We start from the raw sequence: 17,280 nt of genomic DNA on the forward strand, positions 1-17,280 counted from the left end.
CGCAGTACAGAAGAGGGCGCCATAATACTGGGACCACCTACAAAACAGCAGTCCTAACTCATAACACCATAAAGTTTTACTGACCAATAAGGAGCAGTCCAAGCCATCCAGTCTGCAACAACTCATCAACTCCTTGTCCACCCCAAACGCCCAACAATCTGGCCTGACAAAATGTCAAATAAAAACTTAATGAATGATTCCAAACAATATATTGGGGAATGGAGAAATGAAATAAACTCCAAAAAAACATTTTACCAGTCACTGCAGAGAGACTACAAATTGGCCCCATACCTGGAGGGAGGGAGGGAGGGGGGGGGGGGGGGGAAGAGAGAGAGAGAGAGAGAGAGAGAGAGAGAGAGAGAGAGAGAGAGAGAGAGAGAGAGAGAGAGAGAGAGAGAGAGAGAGAGAGAGAGAGAGAGAGAGAGAGAGAGAGAGAGAGAGAGAGAGAGAGAGAGAGAGAATCATACATTCCACATTAGTTATGCTACCAAAATTAGTGTTTGCTGTAAATTGCCTCCAGCATTGTTCCAGTTTCTTCTTGCTGGAGGCTGCCATTTTTCTGAAGCTCACAGCCCTGGGCAGCATTAAAAATTTAGGCCTCTACAAATTCGGCACATTGCCAAAAAAATAGAGCCACTAGAATATGCAGAGCAGGATGAGATGAATGTATTAAAATATTTTAAACAGTGTAGGCACTTATTTATGTTTTACATAGATGTACCTACAAAAGGCACCAGGTAAAAAAAAAAAAGTAAGATTTCTGAACCAATTTAAATCAAATCAATTCATGAGCAGACTGAGCGCTCAGCACCAATGATCCAATCCTCAATTGCAACAGTTAACAATGGAAACAAAATGAACAATTACCATTCTGGGTTCCTCTAAGGTCATAGCAGCAATCACAAACGCGCACAGGAGATAGACCCCAGCCTCGTTCAGGCACTGGACGGCTTTTGGATGAACATCTATCACAGAAACCCTCTCCGCAGGCCCGACAGTGATGTTTGGTGTCATTTTCCTTAAAAGTTGTTCTACACTTGGTGCATTCCTATACAAATAATAAGTAATAAGGCTTTTAGGAAAGACATACAGATTTTTCATAATCAAAGAACTCATGTACAGTATATCAGTGCAGCAGAAATTAATGCATCATATCTACAGCCTTTTGATAATCTAAGTCAGGCTTTCTCAACTGTTAGCTCACAGGAGCCCTTGAAATAACTGTCACGTCTCAGGGAACCCCTGCTAAGATTAGTTCCTTGGAAATCATTGGGAAAATGCCCCTTACATTGGTGATCAGTGGGGTGAATGTCCCCTTTACACTGGTGGACAGAGCATTACCCATCACCCTGAGTCAATTAGCCCCCAGCTCAAGGAACCCCTAGTAACCTCTGGAGGAACTAGTGTTCCTCAGAACCCTGGTTGAGAATGGCTGATCCAAGTATAAAAAAATAATGATACTATACCAGAATTTGGGAATTAGGCTTCCAGTAGGCTGGGGCGATCTGATCAGTTAACCAAGATGTGACTGCTTTTGTAGGACCAATACTCAGCTCGGTTACAGACTGGGCCATAAAATTCATACCATCCAAAAGACGCTGAGCAGCATTGTTGTTATCCTTTAGAAATCCATCAGCCTATAAAGAGAAATGATTACTGGAAAAGATGGACCTGCTATGATTTAGCAATAAATAATCTTAGACTTATGAACCACCAATATCTTAAAAGGAACCCGTGGTTTGAGTCCACTGGGTGAAGTAACAGATTTGCTACATAGCATGTACCATAAACTTCCTGTATTTACCTCCCCTGTACTCTGACCCAACCAAAGCCCTGGAAAAAAAAAAAATATCAGTATTTCAAAGTATGGGGCACATGCTACTCTCCCCTTTTCTTCACAATCTAGCGATTAAATTAAAATCAAACAAGTGCTAAGATCCAATCCTGTATTGTGTGAGCAAGAGGGAGGATTCTTAGACCAGTGCAATTCTTGACTTGAATTTAGGACTTTGGCAATAGATCAAAGGGGGAATGGGACCACATGGAAGCTAGCTACAAGTAGTTTATGATGCCTTAACCACTTAAATGCCCACCCAGGGTACTGTTGCTGCAAGTGGGCAGCACAGGCAGGCACAGCGACATACTGGTACATCACCTGGCACATGCGCACAAACGTGTTGGGGCATGCAGCAGCAGTCCACTGTGAGCAGCTGGGGTATCATGTGATCCCTATGACTGGTCATAGTGATCACATTACAATGTAAACAAAACAGTCATAAATGGTTTCCATTTATGACTGCTTGCTTTCTTATGTGAAGCTGTGATTGGCCCACATCTATCACATCGTACATAACACACTGTACCATGTGATTTACTGTAGCCAATCACAACATGTCAACAAAAAGCAAGCTGTCATGAATGGAAAGCCATTCATGACAGGTAACTTGCTTATACCAGTGGTCATTACGGTTATTAGCAACAAGAGTGTCAAAAAAAAAAAAAAAAAAAAACCCAGATCACCCCCCCAAAGTAGAACAGTGTCACTATGCTGAAATAAATAAATACACTAGTAAAAAAAGAAGGAAAAAAAAATGATACAAAATAAATATGTTCATTTTTTTAAACACATATGTATTTAATTTCTTAATTTTCAAAAAAATTTGAAAAAAAAAAAAAAATACAAAAATTACAACTTAAAGATAACCTGCCATGCTTCTTACGGAATACCTTGGACTGTCTACTTTCCAATAAGGGGTCATTTTGGGGGGGGGAATTTGTACAATCCAGGCATTTTAAGGGCCTCAAGAAATGAGGCCACCACTATATCAGGATTGATCAATTTTTAAATACACAGTATATACACACACACCATAGTTTGTAGACTCTAACGTTCACACTGATTAAATACACACTAATCTGGGTGGAAAAAAGAGAGGATATAACATTTAATTTAGGTACAGTGTTGCATAACCAAGCAATTGCCAGTTAAAGTAGCACAGTGATGAATAGCAAAAAAATGCCCTGGCCATGAAGAGAGTAAAACCTTCTGGAGGTCAAGTGGCTAAAGGGGAACTACTGGTGCAATAAGAATCTGGTGAAAACAGCATTGTGTGATTGGCAGGCCACATATTAGTTCTTTGGCTGTGAAGTTGTATATATTAAAGAATATGTTACCCTAGCACAGCGGTTCTCAACCTGGGGGTCGCGACCCCTTTGGGGGTCGAACGACCATTTCCCAGGGGTCGCCTAAGACCATCGGAAAACACATATTTCCGATGGTCTTAGGAACCGAGACGCCGCTCCTGTCTCCGGCGATGTGTGGGCGGGATGATATGCTGCCCCTGTCACCGCCTCCTCGCCGCTGATTGGCCACCGGAACTGTAGCTCAGGAGAGGCACACAGGCGGCCAATCACCGGCGAGAAGGTGGAGCTTGGAGAGGAGGAGCCGAGCGGCAGCGCGCGGAGATCGAAGAAGATCGAGGGAGCTGCAGGAACGAGTGAAGAGAGAGGCCAGAGAAGGAAGACAGCTGACAGGTAAGTGCAAATTTTGCTGCTGCAGCCAGGTATGCAGGCTGTAGATGGGAGAGGGAGAGAGCGAGCCCAGGCTGGAGCAGGGGTCAGCAAGGTAAGTATCATTGGTGTCAGTGGGAGGGATAGTGCCCCATCATTTGTGTCACTAATACCAATGATGGGGCACTATTCCTCCCCCCACTGACACCAACGATGGGGCACTATTCCTCCCCCCACTGACACCAACGATGGGGCACTATTCCTCCCCCCACTGACACCAACGATGGGGCACTATTCCTCCTCCCACTGACACCCACGATGGGGCACTATTCCTCCTCCCACTGACACCCACGATGGGGCACTATTCCTCCCACTGACACCCACGATGGGGCACTATTCCTCCCACTGACACCCACGATGGGGCACTATTCCTCCCACTGACACCAACGATGGGGCACTATTCCTCCCACTGACACCCACGATGGGGCACTATTCCTCCCACTGACGCCAACGATGGGGCACTATTCCTCCCACTGACGCCAACGATGGGGCACTATTCTTCCCACTGACGCCAACGATGGGGCACTATTCCTCCCACTGACACCAACGATGGGGCACTATTCCTCCCACTGACACCAACGATGGGGCACTATTCCTCCCACTGACACCAACGATGGGGCACTATTCCTCCCACTGACACCAACGATGGGGCACTATTCCTCCCACTGACACCAACGATGGGGCACTATTCCTCCCACTGACACCAATGATGGGGCACTATTCCTCCCACTGACACCAATGATGGGGCACTATTCCTCCCACTGACACCAATGATGGGGCACTATTCCTCCCACTGACGCCAATGATGGGGCACTATTCCTCCCACTGACGCCAATGATGGGGCACTATTCCTCCCACTGACGCCAATGATGGGGCACTATTCCTCCCACTGACGCCAATGATGGGGCACTATTCCTCCCACTGACGCCAATGATGGGGCACTATTCCTCCCACTGACGCCAATGATGGGGCACTATTCCTCCCACTGACGCCAATGATGGGGCACTATTCCTCCCACTGACACCAATGATGGGGCACTATTCCTCCCACTGACACCAATGATGGGGCACTATTCCTCCCACTGACACCAATGATGGGGCACTATTCCTCCCACTGACACCAATGATGGGGCACTATTCCTCCCACTGACACCAATGATGGGGCACTATTCCTCCCACTGCAAAATTACAGTTATGAAGTAGCAACGAAAATAATTTTATGGTTGGGGGTCACCACAACATGAGGAACTGTATTAGGGGTCGTGGCATTAGAAAGGTTGAGAACCACTGCCCTAGCATTTCATATTTCTGACATGTATCTGTTGTACCATGTATTTGTGTTAAGAGGTATCCTGTTCTCTTTGTATTGCTTCCTTTGTGTGAAATACCTGGTAGTCCTGCCAGTCCCCCTGCTCTTAGATTTCAAAGTGACCATGTTACACATGAGAGCAAACCTCAGCATGGTCAGTTTTCTGCCTGTCCTCCAAGGATCGTTATATAATGGATAATGGGCTGAAAGTGAACACTCTCAGGTTTAATATGAGGGTATGTACATCCAAACTGAAGGCAGGGTTTAGGAATCACTGCTCTTAGATCCTCCCCCCCCCCCCCCCAACAAATTCCAAATGCAAAATATCACACTTAGAATCAACTCCAGACCTTTTACCTGCTTAACTGATGAAGAAATAACGAAGGAGTGGCCCACACCTGGCCATGAAACAGCTTTTGATTCAACTGTCCAATTACTTTTGGTCCCTTGAAAAAGGGGGGTGGCTACTCTTATGAGCTGAAACTCCTAAACTCTTCCTACAATTTGGATGTATATACCCTCAAATTAAACCTGAGAGTGCGCACTTTCAGCCCATATCCATTATATAACTATAGCTTGAATATGTTTTGGTCAATACCTAAAAAAAAAAAAAAAAACATTGTGCCTGTGTCCAAATATATATGGACCTAACTGTATTTATTAGGTACACCTGTTCAATTGCTTGGTAACACAAATTCCTAATTAGCCAATCACATGGCAGCAACTCAATGCAATTAGGCATCTAGACATGGTGAAGACTACTTGCTAAAGTTCAAACCGAGCATCAGAATGGGGAAGAAAGAGGATTTAAGTGACTTTGAACGTGGCATGGTTGTTGGTGCCAGACGTGCTGATCTGAGTATTTCAAAAACTGGTCTACTCGGATTTTCATGCACACCCATCTCTAGAGTTTACAGAGAGCGAGCGGCAGTTGTATGAACTAAAATGCCTTGTTGATGTCAGAGGAGAATGGGCAGACTAGTTCGTGATGATAGAAAGGCAACAGTAACTCAACCACTTGCTACAACCAAGGTATGCAGAAAACCATCTCTGAAGGCACAACATATTGAACCTTGAAGTAGATGGGCTACAGCAGCAGCAGACCACACCGGGTGCCATTCCTGACAGCTAAGAAAAGGAAACGGAGGCTACAATTTGCACAGGCTAATCAAAATTGGACAACATAAGATTGGAAAAAACGTTGCCTGGTCGGATGATTCTCGATTTCAACTGTGACATTCAGATGGTAGGGTCAAAATTTGTCGTAAACAACATAAAACAATGGATCCATCCTGCCTTGTATTAATGGTTCAGGCTGGAGGTGGTGTAATGGTGTGGGGGATATTTTCTTGGCACACTTTTGGCCCCTTAGTACCAACTGAGCATTATTTAAATGCAACGGCCTACTTGAGTATTGTTGCTGACCATGTCCATCCCTTTATGACTACAGTGCTCCCATCTTCCGATGGCTACTTCCAGCAGGATAATGCACCATGTCACAAAGATCAAATCATCTCAAACTGGTTTCTTGAACATGACAATGCATTCACTCCAATGGCCTCCACATGAATGAATGTACTCCAATGGCCTCCACAGTCACCAGATCTCAATCCAATAGAGCACCTTTGGGATGTGGTGGAATGGGAGATTCACATCATGGATATGCAGCAAACAAATCTGCAGCAACTGTGTGATGCTATCATGTCAATATGGACCAAAATCTCTGAGGAATGTTTCCAACACCTTGTTGAATCTATGCCACAAAGAATTAAGGCAGTTCTGAAGGCAAAAATGGGGTCCAACCCGCTACTAGCAAGGTGGACCTAATAAAGTGGCCAGTGAGTGTATGTACATATATTACATACAAACACACACATGCATATATACAGTGGTCAGCATAAATGATTACACCACAACAGATTTTTCAGAAAACCTTTACTATCCGTTCAAAATCAACATTTTCTATGGGACACTATACTACAAAACACTTCCACAAATTCAGGCCATTGATTGCAAACATGATTTGTTAATTTGCACACATAAAAGCATTTTTTCCAACAAATTCATTCAAGGCCATGTTGCAAAAATGAAGACTCCCCAATGAAAGTCCTAGGAGTAAAGCTAATATCAGACAACAAAATCCTAATGAACAAGAATTCAACTACAGGTGAGTCTAATTATTCAGTAAACAGGTGTCCAGCACACAGTTGATTATAAAAGGGCGTTACTTAAAGAAAACCTCTTCCCATTTCATGCTGTCAGCAATGGCACCACATGGAAGAGAAAGGTCACAGGGCCTGAGAAAGAAAATTACTTCTTTACACAAAAAAGGTGAAGGCTACAACAAGATCAGTAAAGCTTTACTTATCAATCAGAATACTGTAGCAAAAGCGATACAAAAATTTAACAAAGATGGAATTGCAACCATCTCACAGAGTCGTCCATGGCCGTTAACTCCGTGACAGGAGCGTCTTCTGATGAGAAGGGTTGAAGTAAATCGCCATGCAACTTCACTGTACTTAGCTAAAGAAGTAAAAAGCCAAACTGGGGCAATTGTTTCCCATGGCACAATACGGCGTACATTGCAGACGAAGGGCATGCATGAGTGTCATCCATGAAGGAACCCTCTCCTAAAGCCCATGGACAAGAAAGCCCACCTGGAATTTGCCAGGGCCCATGCTGAAAAAGAAGAAGAGTACTGGGACTCTGGAGTGATGAGACCAAGATAAATGTTTTTGGAACTGATGGCTTCAAAACTCTGTGGCGTTGCAAAGGTGAGGAATACAATGAAAAATGCATGGTGCCTAGAGTTTAACATGATGGTGGCAGTGTCCTTCTGTGGGGCTGCATGAGTGCTGCTGGTGTCGGGGAGCTGCGTTTATTGATGGTATCATGAATTCACAGATGTACTGCTCTATATTGAAAGAGAAAATGCTACCATCACTCTGTGCCCTTGGTCATCATGCACTTTTCAAACATGACAGTGATCCAAAACACACATCTAAGGCCACTGTTGCATTTATGAAAAAGAACAGAGTGAAAGTATGTCTCCTGATCTGAACCCAATCAAACACCTATGGGGAATTCTGAAGAGACAAGTTGAGCATCACTCTCCATCCAGCATCCAGATTCTAAAATAGGTCGTTCTTGAAGAATGGAAATAGATAGATATTGCAATGTCACCAACTTGTTCATTCCATGCCTAGAAGACTTGGAGCTGTCCTTACAAATCATGGAGGTCATAGAAAATACTAGTTGTAGTAATATTTGTTGTGGGGTGTATTCATTTTTGCATCAACTAATTTGAGTAAAACTGAAGATTTTGTAATCTAAGTTATATAATTAATCTTACTTTCATGTAATGAGCTAAACAAATGTTCTATAAAACTTTTGGAAATTGTTCTTGTGTTCGCTAAGAGATTGATTAAAATCTTACTTTTCAAAAAGGGGTGTACTCATTTATGCTGAGCACTGTACATACAAATATTCTGACTTTCATTTCTATTTTAAACTGAATGAGGCATTTGTTCACATATACTTTAACCCCTTCCCGACGACCATATGCATATATGCAGCCTCACGTAAGTGGGTCTTTTCGCGGGGCCACATATGTGTATCTCGCTTTGTGACAGAGACCGGGCTCTCACCGAGATCCCCGGGTCTCATACCAACGATCAAGACCCAGGACTCCCGATTCAGGGTCAACTGATTGCTGTGATAGCCTCCGATTGGCTATCACAGTGATTAGTCACTGTGAGCCTGCCCCTATGTTTATTTCCTCTTCTGAATGAAGAGGAAGATATGTTGTACCTTACTCCCCTTGCAGGAGATGAAGCTGTAAAAAAAAAAAAAAAAAAGGGGTGTAAAATAAATACGTAAATTAAGAAAAAAAAAAAATAAGATCAAGGTTTGCCAGGGTTAGTGTTAGGGTCAAGTGTTTTAGGCAAGATTAAAAAAAGAAAATGCACACCAAGGTTTCTGGGTCGTACTACGGGTGCAAACAACAATTATTGCTGCGATCGTCAGGAGCAGCAGAGTTTATTTTGGGTTGTTCTTTGGTGGTAAATTATGGTAATATACAGCTACATTTAAAAAAATTTTTTTTTACTACTTTGGCCCAGTTTTCCTTTGATGGTAATAAAAATAAATAAATCAATCAGGAAATACCCGTTACCATTTACCACAAAAAGAAATCCAAATTTGTCCTGGAGAAAAAAAAAAAAAAAAAACAAGTCAAAGTTGCAAAAAACTGTACTTAGGCATTGGTTTCACCCTTAGGTGGGAAGGGGTTAAGGTTCCCTGCAAGCAATGTCCCTGGCTTGGGGTTTATTCATACAGGAGCCAGAGACTGGCATAATTCAAGACTGATGCTCTAAACTATCTCGTAAATTAACAGAAATATTGGGTTTTCTTGGGCACTACAAAAAGTAATAAATTCAAGTCTTACTCCAGGCCACACATGCTGTATTTCAGTGCGCACAATAGTGTCCACAGGGTCCTGATTTCCAAACCAGTACTGACGGCTGCGATAGATCACTCCACAATTCGGGCACTCTATCACGTACCTACAGGTAGCAAGTGACAACTCTGTAATTAAATAGACTTACAAAACCAACAGTGAAAGAATGTGTTAAAATTAGACACTGGATAAAAACGCTTACCCAGACCAAGCATATTTGGCAAGGCCTAACCATGGGGAGTCAGTAGACGCAGAGGTTTTAGGTACCACATTCACCTCCTTTCCACTTTCATAACAAGCCTAAAAAAAAAAAAAAAAAAAAAGTTAAAATTACCTATCTTCTACTACACTTATGCTCATTTACTGTACTGCACTGTAAAAGAACAGTGGTGTTATGTATTATCATGGTATTTGGACTATCCCTACTGCTTACCAGTTCAATCACCTGTGTAGGTGTACATTGCTTTCTATTACTAAAGTTGTCACCTATCCAGTAACCGCCTGATTTTTGGGTTGTCATTTCCTCGTCTCTCCTTTGCTTACCTTACAAGTGTACACTCTGTTGTCAAATTGGTGGGAGTATCTGCAGCGTCTTGGAGTTTCATGTGGAAGTCCTTCCTTCGAGTGGTTCATGCTATTCTTACACCCAGCTCTACATAGCAGAACATTACAGTCAGATTGTGAGAACCAGACACATTCAAGATCAGCTATTACTAAAAGTAAACATTTCAAATTTAGAAGAAATAAAAAAAAAGAACAAAAAAACATCCAAAAAACACATAAAGAACACCTCAATTCAACATTGGATACATTATACAGCAAGCATTAGTGCCTAGAATTCTGCAAAGTAAACACAGAGGAACAGGGGCTCCATGTCCAAGAGAGTGTGCTCCTTATCAGAAAGGTGTTTTCTATAAAAGCAAAAAATCCATTTGATTGATAAAATCTTTTTCAACAAGCAATTTTAAATTCTTTGGAAGAAATATCATGTTATTCTCCATAGAGTATGTTTTAACCACTTGCCCTCCTGAGGATTTACCCCCCTTCCTGACCAGGCCATTTTTTCGTTACAGCGCTGCGTTACTTTAACTGACGATTGCACAGTCATGCAACACTGCACCCAAATAAAATGTACACCCTTTTTTTCCCACGAATTAAGCTGCCTTTCAATGGCATTTGATCGCGTGTACGTTTATTTTTTGCGCTATAAATAAAAAAAAAAAACAAAAAAAAAAACACAATTTGGAGAAAAAAAAAACTAATTTGCTATTAAACAGGTCCAGAAAAAAAAAATAAAAAAAAATAAAATTTTGTCAAATTTTAGGCCAAAATGTACTCTGCTACATGTATGTAAGGCAGAGGGGAAGCGGTTAATATATTATCACACACAAAAGTGCCCATTGTGGATCTACACAGTAAAAACTGAACAAAAAATTTCAAGCATGTGAGAAGTACAGTAACAAAAAAAAAAATAAAACCTAAAAATTATATAAAAAAAAAAAAGTAGAGAAGAAAAAGAAAGATGAAGATGATCAATTTTCTGCAGAAGAAAACCCAATTTTTAATTCCTAGAAGTTAACACCTACCCACAGCTTAGGCACAGGGCAGAGCAGGTGAAATACTCATCAGGGAAGAAGCAGCTATGTGTCATTTGATCATCTGGTATCTCACCACTGAATCGATCACTCAGTGCCTGAAAACCAAAATACAGAAGGCTCATATTAAAAAAGGAAAACAGTCATGATGCCACCTACATCAAAATAATTGATAAGCAACTTAAATATTATAACATAAGTAATTGCAGGTTTAAATATATACTAGGAAGCAACAATATATTAAAAAAAAAAATGTATAATCAGTGATCTCCTAATGCAGCCCAGATAACACTGTAACTGGTCTGTAGTCAGAAAGTGCACTCAGCTTATATCAAACACTACCACGCAACAGGGGTAAGCATTCATGTCAGAATGTGAGACCATTCTACCAAGTAAAACAGTGAAATTATGCTAAAGTAAATTCACACAATTTACGTTAAAGTATAACTAAAGACAAAACCTTTTTTTCTGTTTTGGATAGAGTGCAGAGGGATTAGAACCCCTGTCAGTTCTTATTGCAGTCTGTACCCCTGTTATGGAGATTTGCACTCTCTATTTGTCCTGTTTACCAATATCACTGAGAGTAAAAGAAAATCCCAAATTTTGGGTTCTCCCCAGAAAAGTAATACAATGGAAATTCTTCCAATGGGGACACTAGTTCTGATGACCTGGGGATCCCCAAGAATTTCCATTAATTTGCTGGGATTTCCTCTCCTTTCCTGTTTGGCTATGGGACAGGAAATGAAAGTGGTAGTAAAGCGCGCTCTTTGACGTTTACCAACAGGTAAGCACATGATAAAGCTTACCTGTAAGTAAAATAAATATCTCCTAAAAGTGCACAGCTGAAGACATCACTGCCATAATCTCTGCAATTGGACATAGATGGCAGAAAAAAACCCCCAAAAAAAAACAAAACACAACACCACACACAGCGGTTGTAACTGTTTGCCAGCTCTTCAACAAAAAACATCAGTACAATAAGGTCCATTAACACTGGCTTAAAAAAATGCTTCTTCGCCAGGAGTTTTGTGTTTTGCCTGTAGAAGCAACTCAAAAGATATCCTGTGTGTCCATCAGGGGCGGACTGACAACTCATGGGGCCCCCCGGCAATAGGGGATCATGGGGCCCCTGTGTCCTTGCCCAAACTCAAAAAAGCCTATGAAAAAAAAGGTACCAGGGGCATCTCATGGGGCCCCCTACTGACCCCGGGCCCTCGGGCAGTGCCCAAGTTTCCAAATGGTCAGTCCGTCCCTGGTGTCCATGCATGTTAGGACATTTAAAGGCATGTTTTAAGCAGAGTTTAGAGACAGAAAAAAAAAAACCCTTCTGGTTTGCTTTTGAGAGGAGTTTTCTGGCAGAAAAAAAAATGCTAAAAAAAAATACTCAGTTTTTTTTTTGTCAAAGAAACTGTTTTTTTTTTTAAGCCCAATGTGCGTGGACCCAAAGAGTTTCCAAACAAAAAAAAAAAAATAAATATTGGACCAAGTTGACAATGTGCCCTGTATCAAATGAATGGTGCATTTTAATGTTTCATTGAAGTATTCCTTTAAAAGACTGCTTGCAACAATAATAAAAAAAACTTTGGGAAAGGTCCTTTTTTGGCAGCTTTTTGGCATATTCATGCCTTTGGAGCAGGGAGGAACTGGTAAAAGCAGACACTTTCAGCGTTTGCATACCTCGGTAAGAATAACTGCAACTGCACAAGTTCACAAACCCACTATCCAAAATTTGGAAGCTGGTGAAATCTGCTGGTGGCCATCGACAGAATATCTGATATTAGCAGGATTCTGTGATAATCATCTTATGTCAATGCACAGCTTTAGATTCTGCAACAACTTTCATACTAAGGTGTCAAAAGGAGTCAAATTTGTATCAAAGTACATTTCCATCACACCTTATTTTTGGAGATATCAAATCTGAATGGACTAGATATACGGAATTAAGGATGGGAATCACAGGAGATCCTTACATGAAATAGTACAAATTTTGACAAATATTTTAGGATGTGCCTGAAGACAATAAAAAACATTGACAGAATAAAAACCCCAAAACAAGAAATAAATTAATAAAAAAAAAAAACCAAAAAAAAAACCCCACACATTATAATATATCTGTAAACTTCCGTTAAAAAAAAAAAAAAAAAAAAAGCAAAAAAACACACACACCACTTGCATTTGAGCACAATACATCACTTTTATTATGTTACCTTCAGTGCCTTATATATGACACCAGGGTGGCGTGAGGAGCGTGTGGTGTTATTCTCCAGCTGTTGCTCAACAGCACGTCTTAAGCCTGAGAAATCTGTAGGAGGGTTGTAAGTACGTGTCCCTTTGTAATGTATAGAGCTGAAGGCTTCTGGGAAGCGACCAAGTTTACGGAACCGGTCTTGAATCACTTTTTCTGGTATTTCTGAAGCCTTTTCTACAACAAAAAAGGTAGAATATTAGTAGTGGGACAGAAAGCTAATCGGTTATGAACAGCATACAGTATGCCACACAAAGGCTAGAGTTAAAGATAGGAAGAAAAAAAAAAAAAAAAAAAAACACACACAAATCTCTGACACTAGAAATGCGTCAGACATGTCCACTGATGCGTTTCGTCACTTACGGACTTCTGGAGAGCCCTTCAGAAGAAGTCCGGAAGTGACAAAACGCGTCAAAGGACGTGATGTCTGATGTATTCACGCAACACCGGAAGTGTCGGCACGGCCATTTTGGAATCTGGAAAACATGGTTTCTTAACCCAGGAGGCTGCAGAGGCTGGTTTGTTGGCACAAAGATGATTTTTACTTACCCCAATGTAAGATTTTATATTAAAATGTCTTTATACTTCAAAATATATACCACATAAGTCTCCTTTTTGCTTTATGGAGGAACATGGAGGATTGGCAACTTAAGTGAATGAAAGCCTGGAAGTGGTTGCTATATTTATCAAGAACATCCAGATAAGCTTGACATTACTCCCTGAGGGTAATTGCATTCAATCTCACTATTTGGAGGTCATCACAGAGTGTTCACTGTATTAATTGGAGTGCTCACTATTATATTTGATTTGTCTCACTTTATTTATCTATTTGATAGTTTTATGTATTTAGATCATCATTTATGTATTTTTAATTAATTTTAAAGAATTTTTTTGTTTGTTTTTGTTTGGGGTGTACACTATTTTCATTTATTGTTGGAGTGTACACGGAATGATTTTTGCATGATTCACGGGTCACTCACAGTTGAATCTGAGTATATTTTGATGCATTTATTTATTGTTTGCACTGATTTAGTACATACATACGTTTAAGGTATATAAATTTATTTGATATTTAGAAGGTAATAAACTATTATAGTATATTGTTTTCGAGGTATCACGAGGTTTGGGATGAAAATTGAAAGTTCAAAACACTGGATTGAGATATTTTTGGTGGACTATTGACTTATTGGACTTATTACTTTTGGACATTTTTTTTTTTTATTATTATTTTGGAGTATTTGATTGTAATAAGGTATATTTATATTATTCATCTTATTTTATATATGGGGTGTTGGAGTATAGATGAAGGAAAAAGTTTATTATTACATGCAGAGTTGTTTGCTTTTTTACTTTGACTAGTTGCATTTTGTCTGCAATAGTTTGTCTTTACCAGAATATACTGGATATTCTCTGCCACTTCTGAATCCATCCTGCTATCCTTAGGGTGGCTTGTAGCAGGTTTACTATGAAGGAGCACGGCCAGGGTGAGGAATGGCAGCGCTGGTCGATGAAAATAAGATGACTTGATCAGTGTCAGGATTCAAGGATTCAAGTGTCAGGAGGATTCAAGGATGATGGGCCAGGCCGGTTTCTGTTAGGAGGTGCCCGGTGTATGCTACGGAAGTGGAGCCCCAACAGGAGCGAGATCTGAAGTAAGCCAATCCAGGACAGCCACCGGAGTAGTATGGAGAAAGGAAAAAGCCTCAGGGAATCGATCCTGATCATTCAAGAAGAAGCTTTCATTATGCAGACAGATACAGTTGCAAGAAAAAGTATGTAAACCCCTTGGGATTACGTGGAGTTTTGCATGAATTGGGCATAAAATGTGCTCTCAACGTAATCTAAGTCACAACAATAGAAGAACACAGTCTGCTGAACATAATACTACACAAACATTAGATGTTGCCATGGTTTAATTGCACATAACATGTAAACATTCACAGTGCAGGGAGGAAAAAGTATGTGAGGCCCTAGCTTAATGACTTCTCCCAGAGCTAATTGGAGCCAGGAGTGAGCCAACCTTAACTCCAATCAGTCTGATGATATTGGATGTGTTGCCGACAGCTGTCCTGCCCTTAAAAAACACACACCAGTTTTGGGTTTACTGGTTTCAAGCAGCACTGTCTGATGTGAACCATGCCTCGCAGAAAAGAGCTCTCAGAAGACCTACGATCAAGAATTGTTGACTTGCATGAAGCTGGAAAGGGTTACAAAAGTATCTCCAAAAGCCTTGATGTTCATGTGTCCACGGTAAGACAGACTGTCTACAAATGGAGAAAGTTTAGCACTGTTGCTACTCTCCCTAGGTGTGGTCGTCCTGTAAAAATGACTGCAAGAGCACAGCGCAGAATGCTGCATGAGGTAAAGAAGAATCCCAGAGTGTCAGCTAAGGACCTACAGAAATCTCTGGCACATGCTAACATTTTTGCTGACACATCTACAATAAGGAAAACATTAAACAAGAATGGAGTACATGGGAGGACACCACAGAGGAAGCCATTGCTGTCCAAAAAGAATATTGCAGCACGTTTGAAGTTTGCAAAAGGAGCACCTGGATGTTCCACAGCACTACTGGCAAAATATACCGTGGACAGATGAAACCAAGATTGAGTTGTTTGGGAAGAACACACAACACTATGTGTGGAGAAAAAAAAAGGCACAGCACACCAACATAAAAACCTCATCCCCACTGTAAAACATGGTGGAGGGAGCATCATGGTTTGGGGCTGCTTTGCTGCCTCAGGGCCTGGACAGATTGTTGTCATTGATGGGAAAATGAATTCCAGAGTTTATCAAGACATTTTGCAGGAAAACAAACGACCATCTGTCCGCCAACTGAAGCTCCGCAGAGGATGGGTGATGCAACAGGACAATGACCCAAAGCATACAAGTAATTCAACAAAACAATGGCTGCAACAGCACAGAATACGCCTTCTGGAGTGGCCCAGTCAGAGTCCTGACCTCAACCCAATTGAAATGCTGTGGCATGACCTTAAGAGAGCGATTCACACCAGACATCCCAAGAATATTGCTACACTGAAACAGTTTAGTGAAGAGGAGTGGTCCAAAATTACTCCAGATCGTTGTGCAGGTCTGATCTGCAACTACAGGAAACGTTTGGTTGAGGTTATTGCTGCCAAAGGAGGGTCAACCAGTTATTAAGTTCAAAGGTTCACATACTTTTTCCTCCCTGCACTGTGAATGTTTACATGTTATGTGCAATTAAACCATGGCAACATCTAATGTTTGTGTAGTATTATGTTCAGCAGACTGTGTTCTTCTATTGTTGTGACTTAGATGACGTTGAGAGCACATTTTATGCCCACTTCATGCAAAACTCCACGTAATCCCAAGGGGTTCACATACTTTTTCTTGCAACTGTAGTAAGGCCAAGCGGATTGGATAGCTCCAGACATAGGTGCTGCCACAATTTCTGATGGTGTCCAGTAAGGACTGTAGCAGGTGGCGCATAAAGAGTCCTGTGCAAAAGGTCTTGAAGCAGTTGAATGGAGATACCATCAAATTGCAGGGGCAATAGTAATAAAAAATGTACACGGCAGAGTACGTCTCTGGGTTGATTACGTTCGATTCCCCCGGGAGAGTTGGTACAATGTATCCTGTCAGTCAATTTCTATAGGGGAAGCAGCAGGTTTGTCTAGCAGATCACTGAATATACCAAAGGGACAGTGGCTCTCAGATCTGCCGGGCCAGTATCCTCAGGCAGCCTGCAAATTTTAATGTTATTCTGGCAATTTTCCAGATCATCGTGTTGCAAGCAGATTCGGTTCATAGTAGTGGATTGCTGCCTATTGAATGTTTCAAGGGACTGTAGCCTTTGTAAAATGGAGTCCCTGTCAGTAGACAAGGTATTGATGGTCTGCTCCAGATCTGACAAACTTTGCTTCACTGCACTGAGGTCTTGTCTCAGAGATGATTCAATCCTAACCGCAATATTGTTACAGTCTAGGCTGGAATAAAAGCCCTGTTCACCTACCTGGACAGTCGTAAGCTGGCCTGAGAAGGATGCTTTTAATTTGAGTTGTTAAAGTAAACCTTTCCCAAGTTTTGGACTGATCGCACCCGAAATGTACAAGAAAGTTTTG

General features: G+C 41.3%; 1 protein-coding gene across 1 annotated transcript in view; it reads right to left on the bottom strand.

Moving 5' to 3' along the window:
* ZFYVE1 (zinc finger FYVE-type containing 1) overlaps positions 1-17,280 on the bottom strand; it is a 50,810-nt gene that overhangs the window by 14,587 nt on the left and 18,943 nt on the right. Inside the window, exons 3-9 of the mRNA XM_089686866.1 lie at positions 13,140-13,354; positions 10,924-11,030; positions 9,881-9,989; positions 9,540-9,637; positions 9,326-9,443; positions 1,467-1,637; positions 868-1,048 (exon numbers count right to left, since the gene is read on the bottom strand). Coding sequence (XP_089542992.1) covers positions 868-1,048; positions 1,467-1,637; positions 9,326-9,443; positions 9,540-9,637; positions 9,881-9,989; positions 10,924-11,030; positions 13,140-13,354 — 999 coding nt within the window. The remainder of the gene's footprint in view (positions 1-867; positions 1,049-1,466; positions 1,638-9,325; positions 9,444-9,539; positions 9,638-9,880; positions 9,990-10,923; positions 11,031-13,139; positions 13,355-17,280) is intronic.

The sequence above is a fragment of the Staurois parvus genome, unplaced genomic scaffold, assembly GCF_062004578.1.
Source record: "Staurois parvus isolate SC_StPar_1 unplaced genomic scaffold, SC_StPar_1.0 ptg000414l, whole genome shotgun sequence".
In the NCBI taxonomy this organism is placed as follows: Eukaryota; Metazoa; Chordata; class Amphibia; order Anura; family Ranidae; genus Staurois; species Staurois parvus.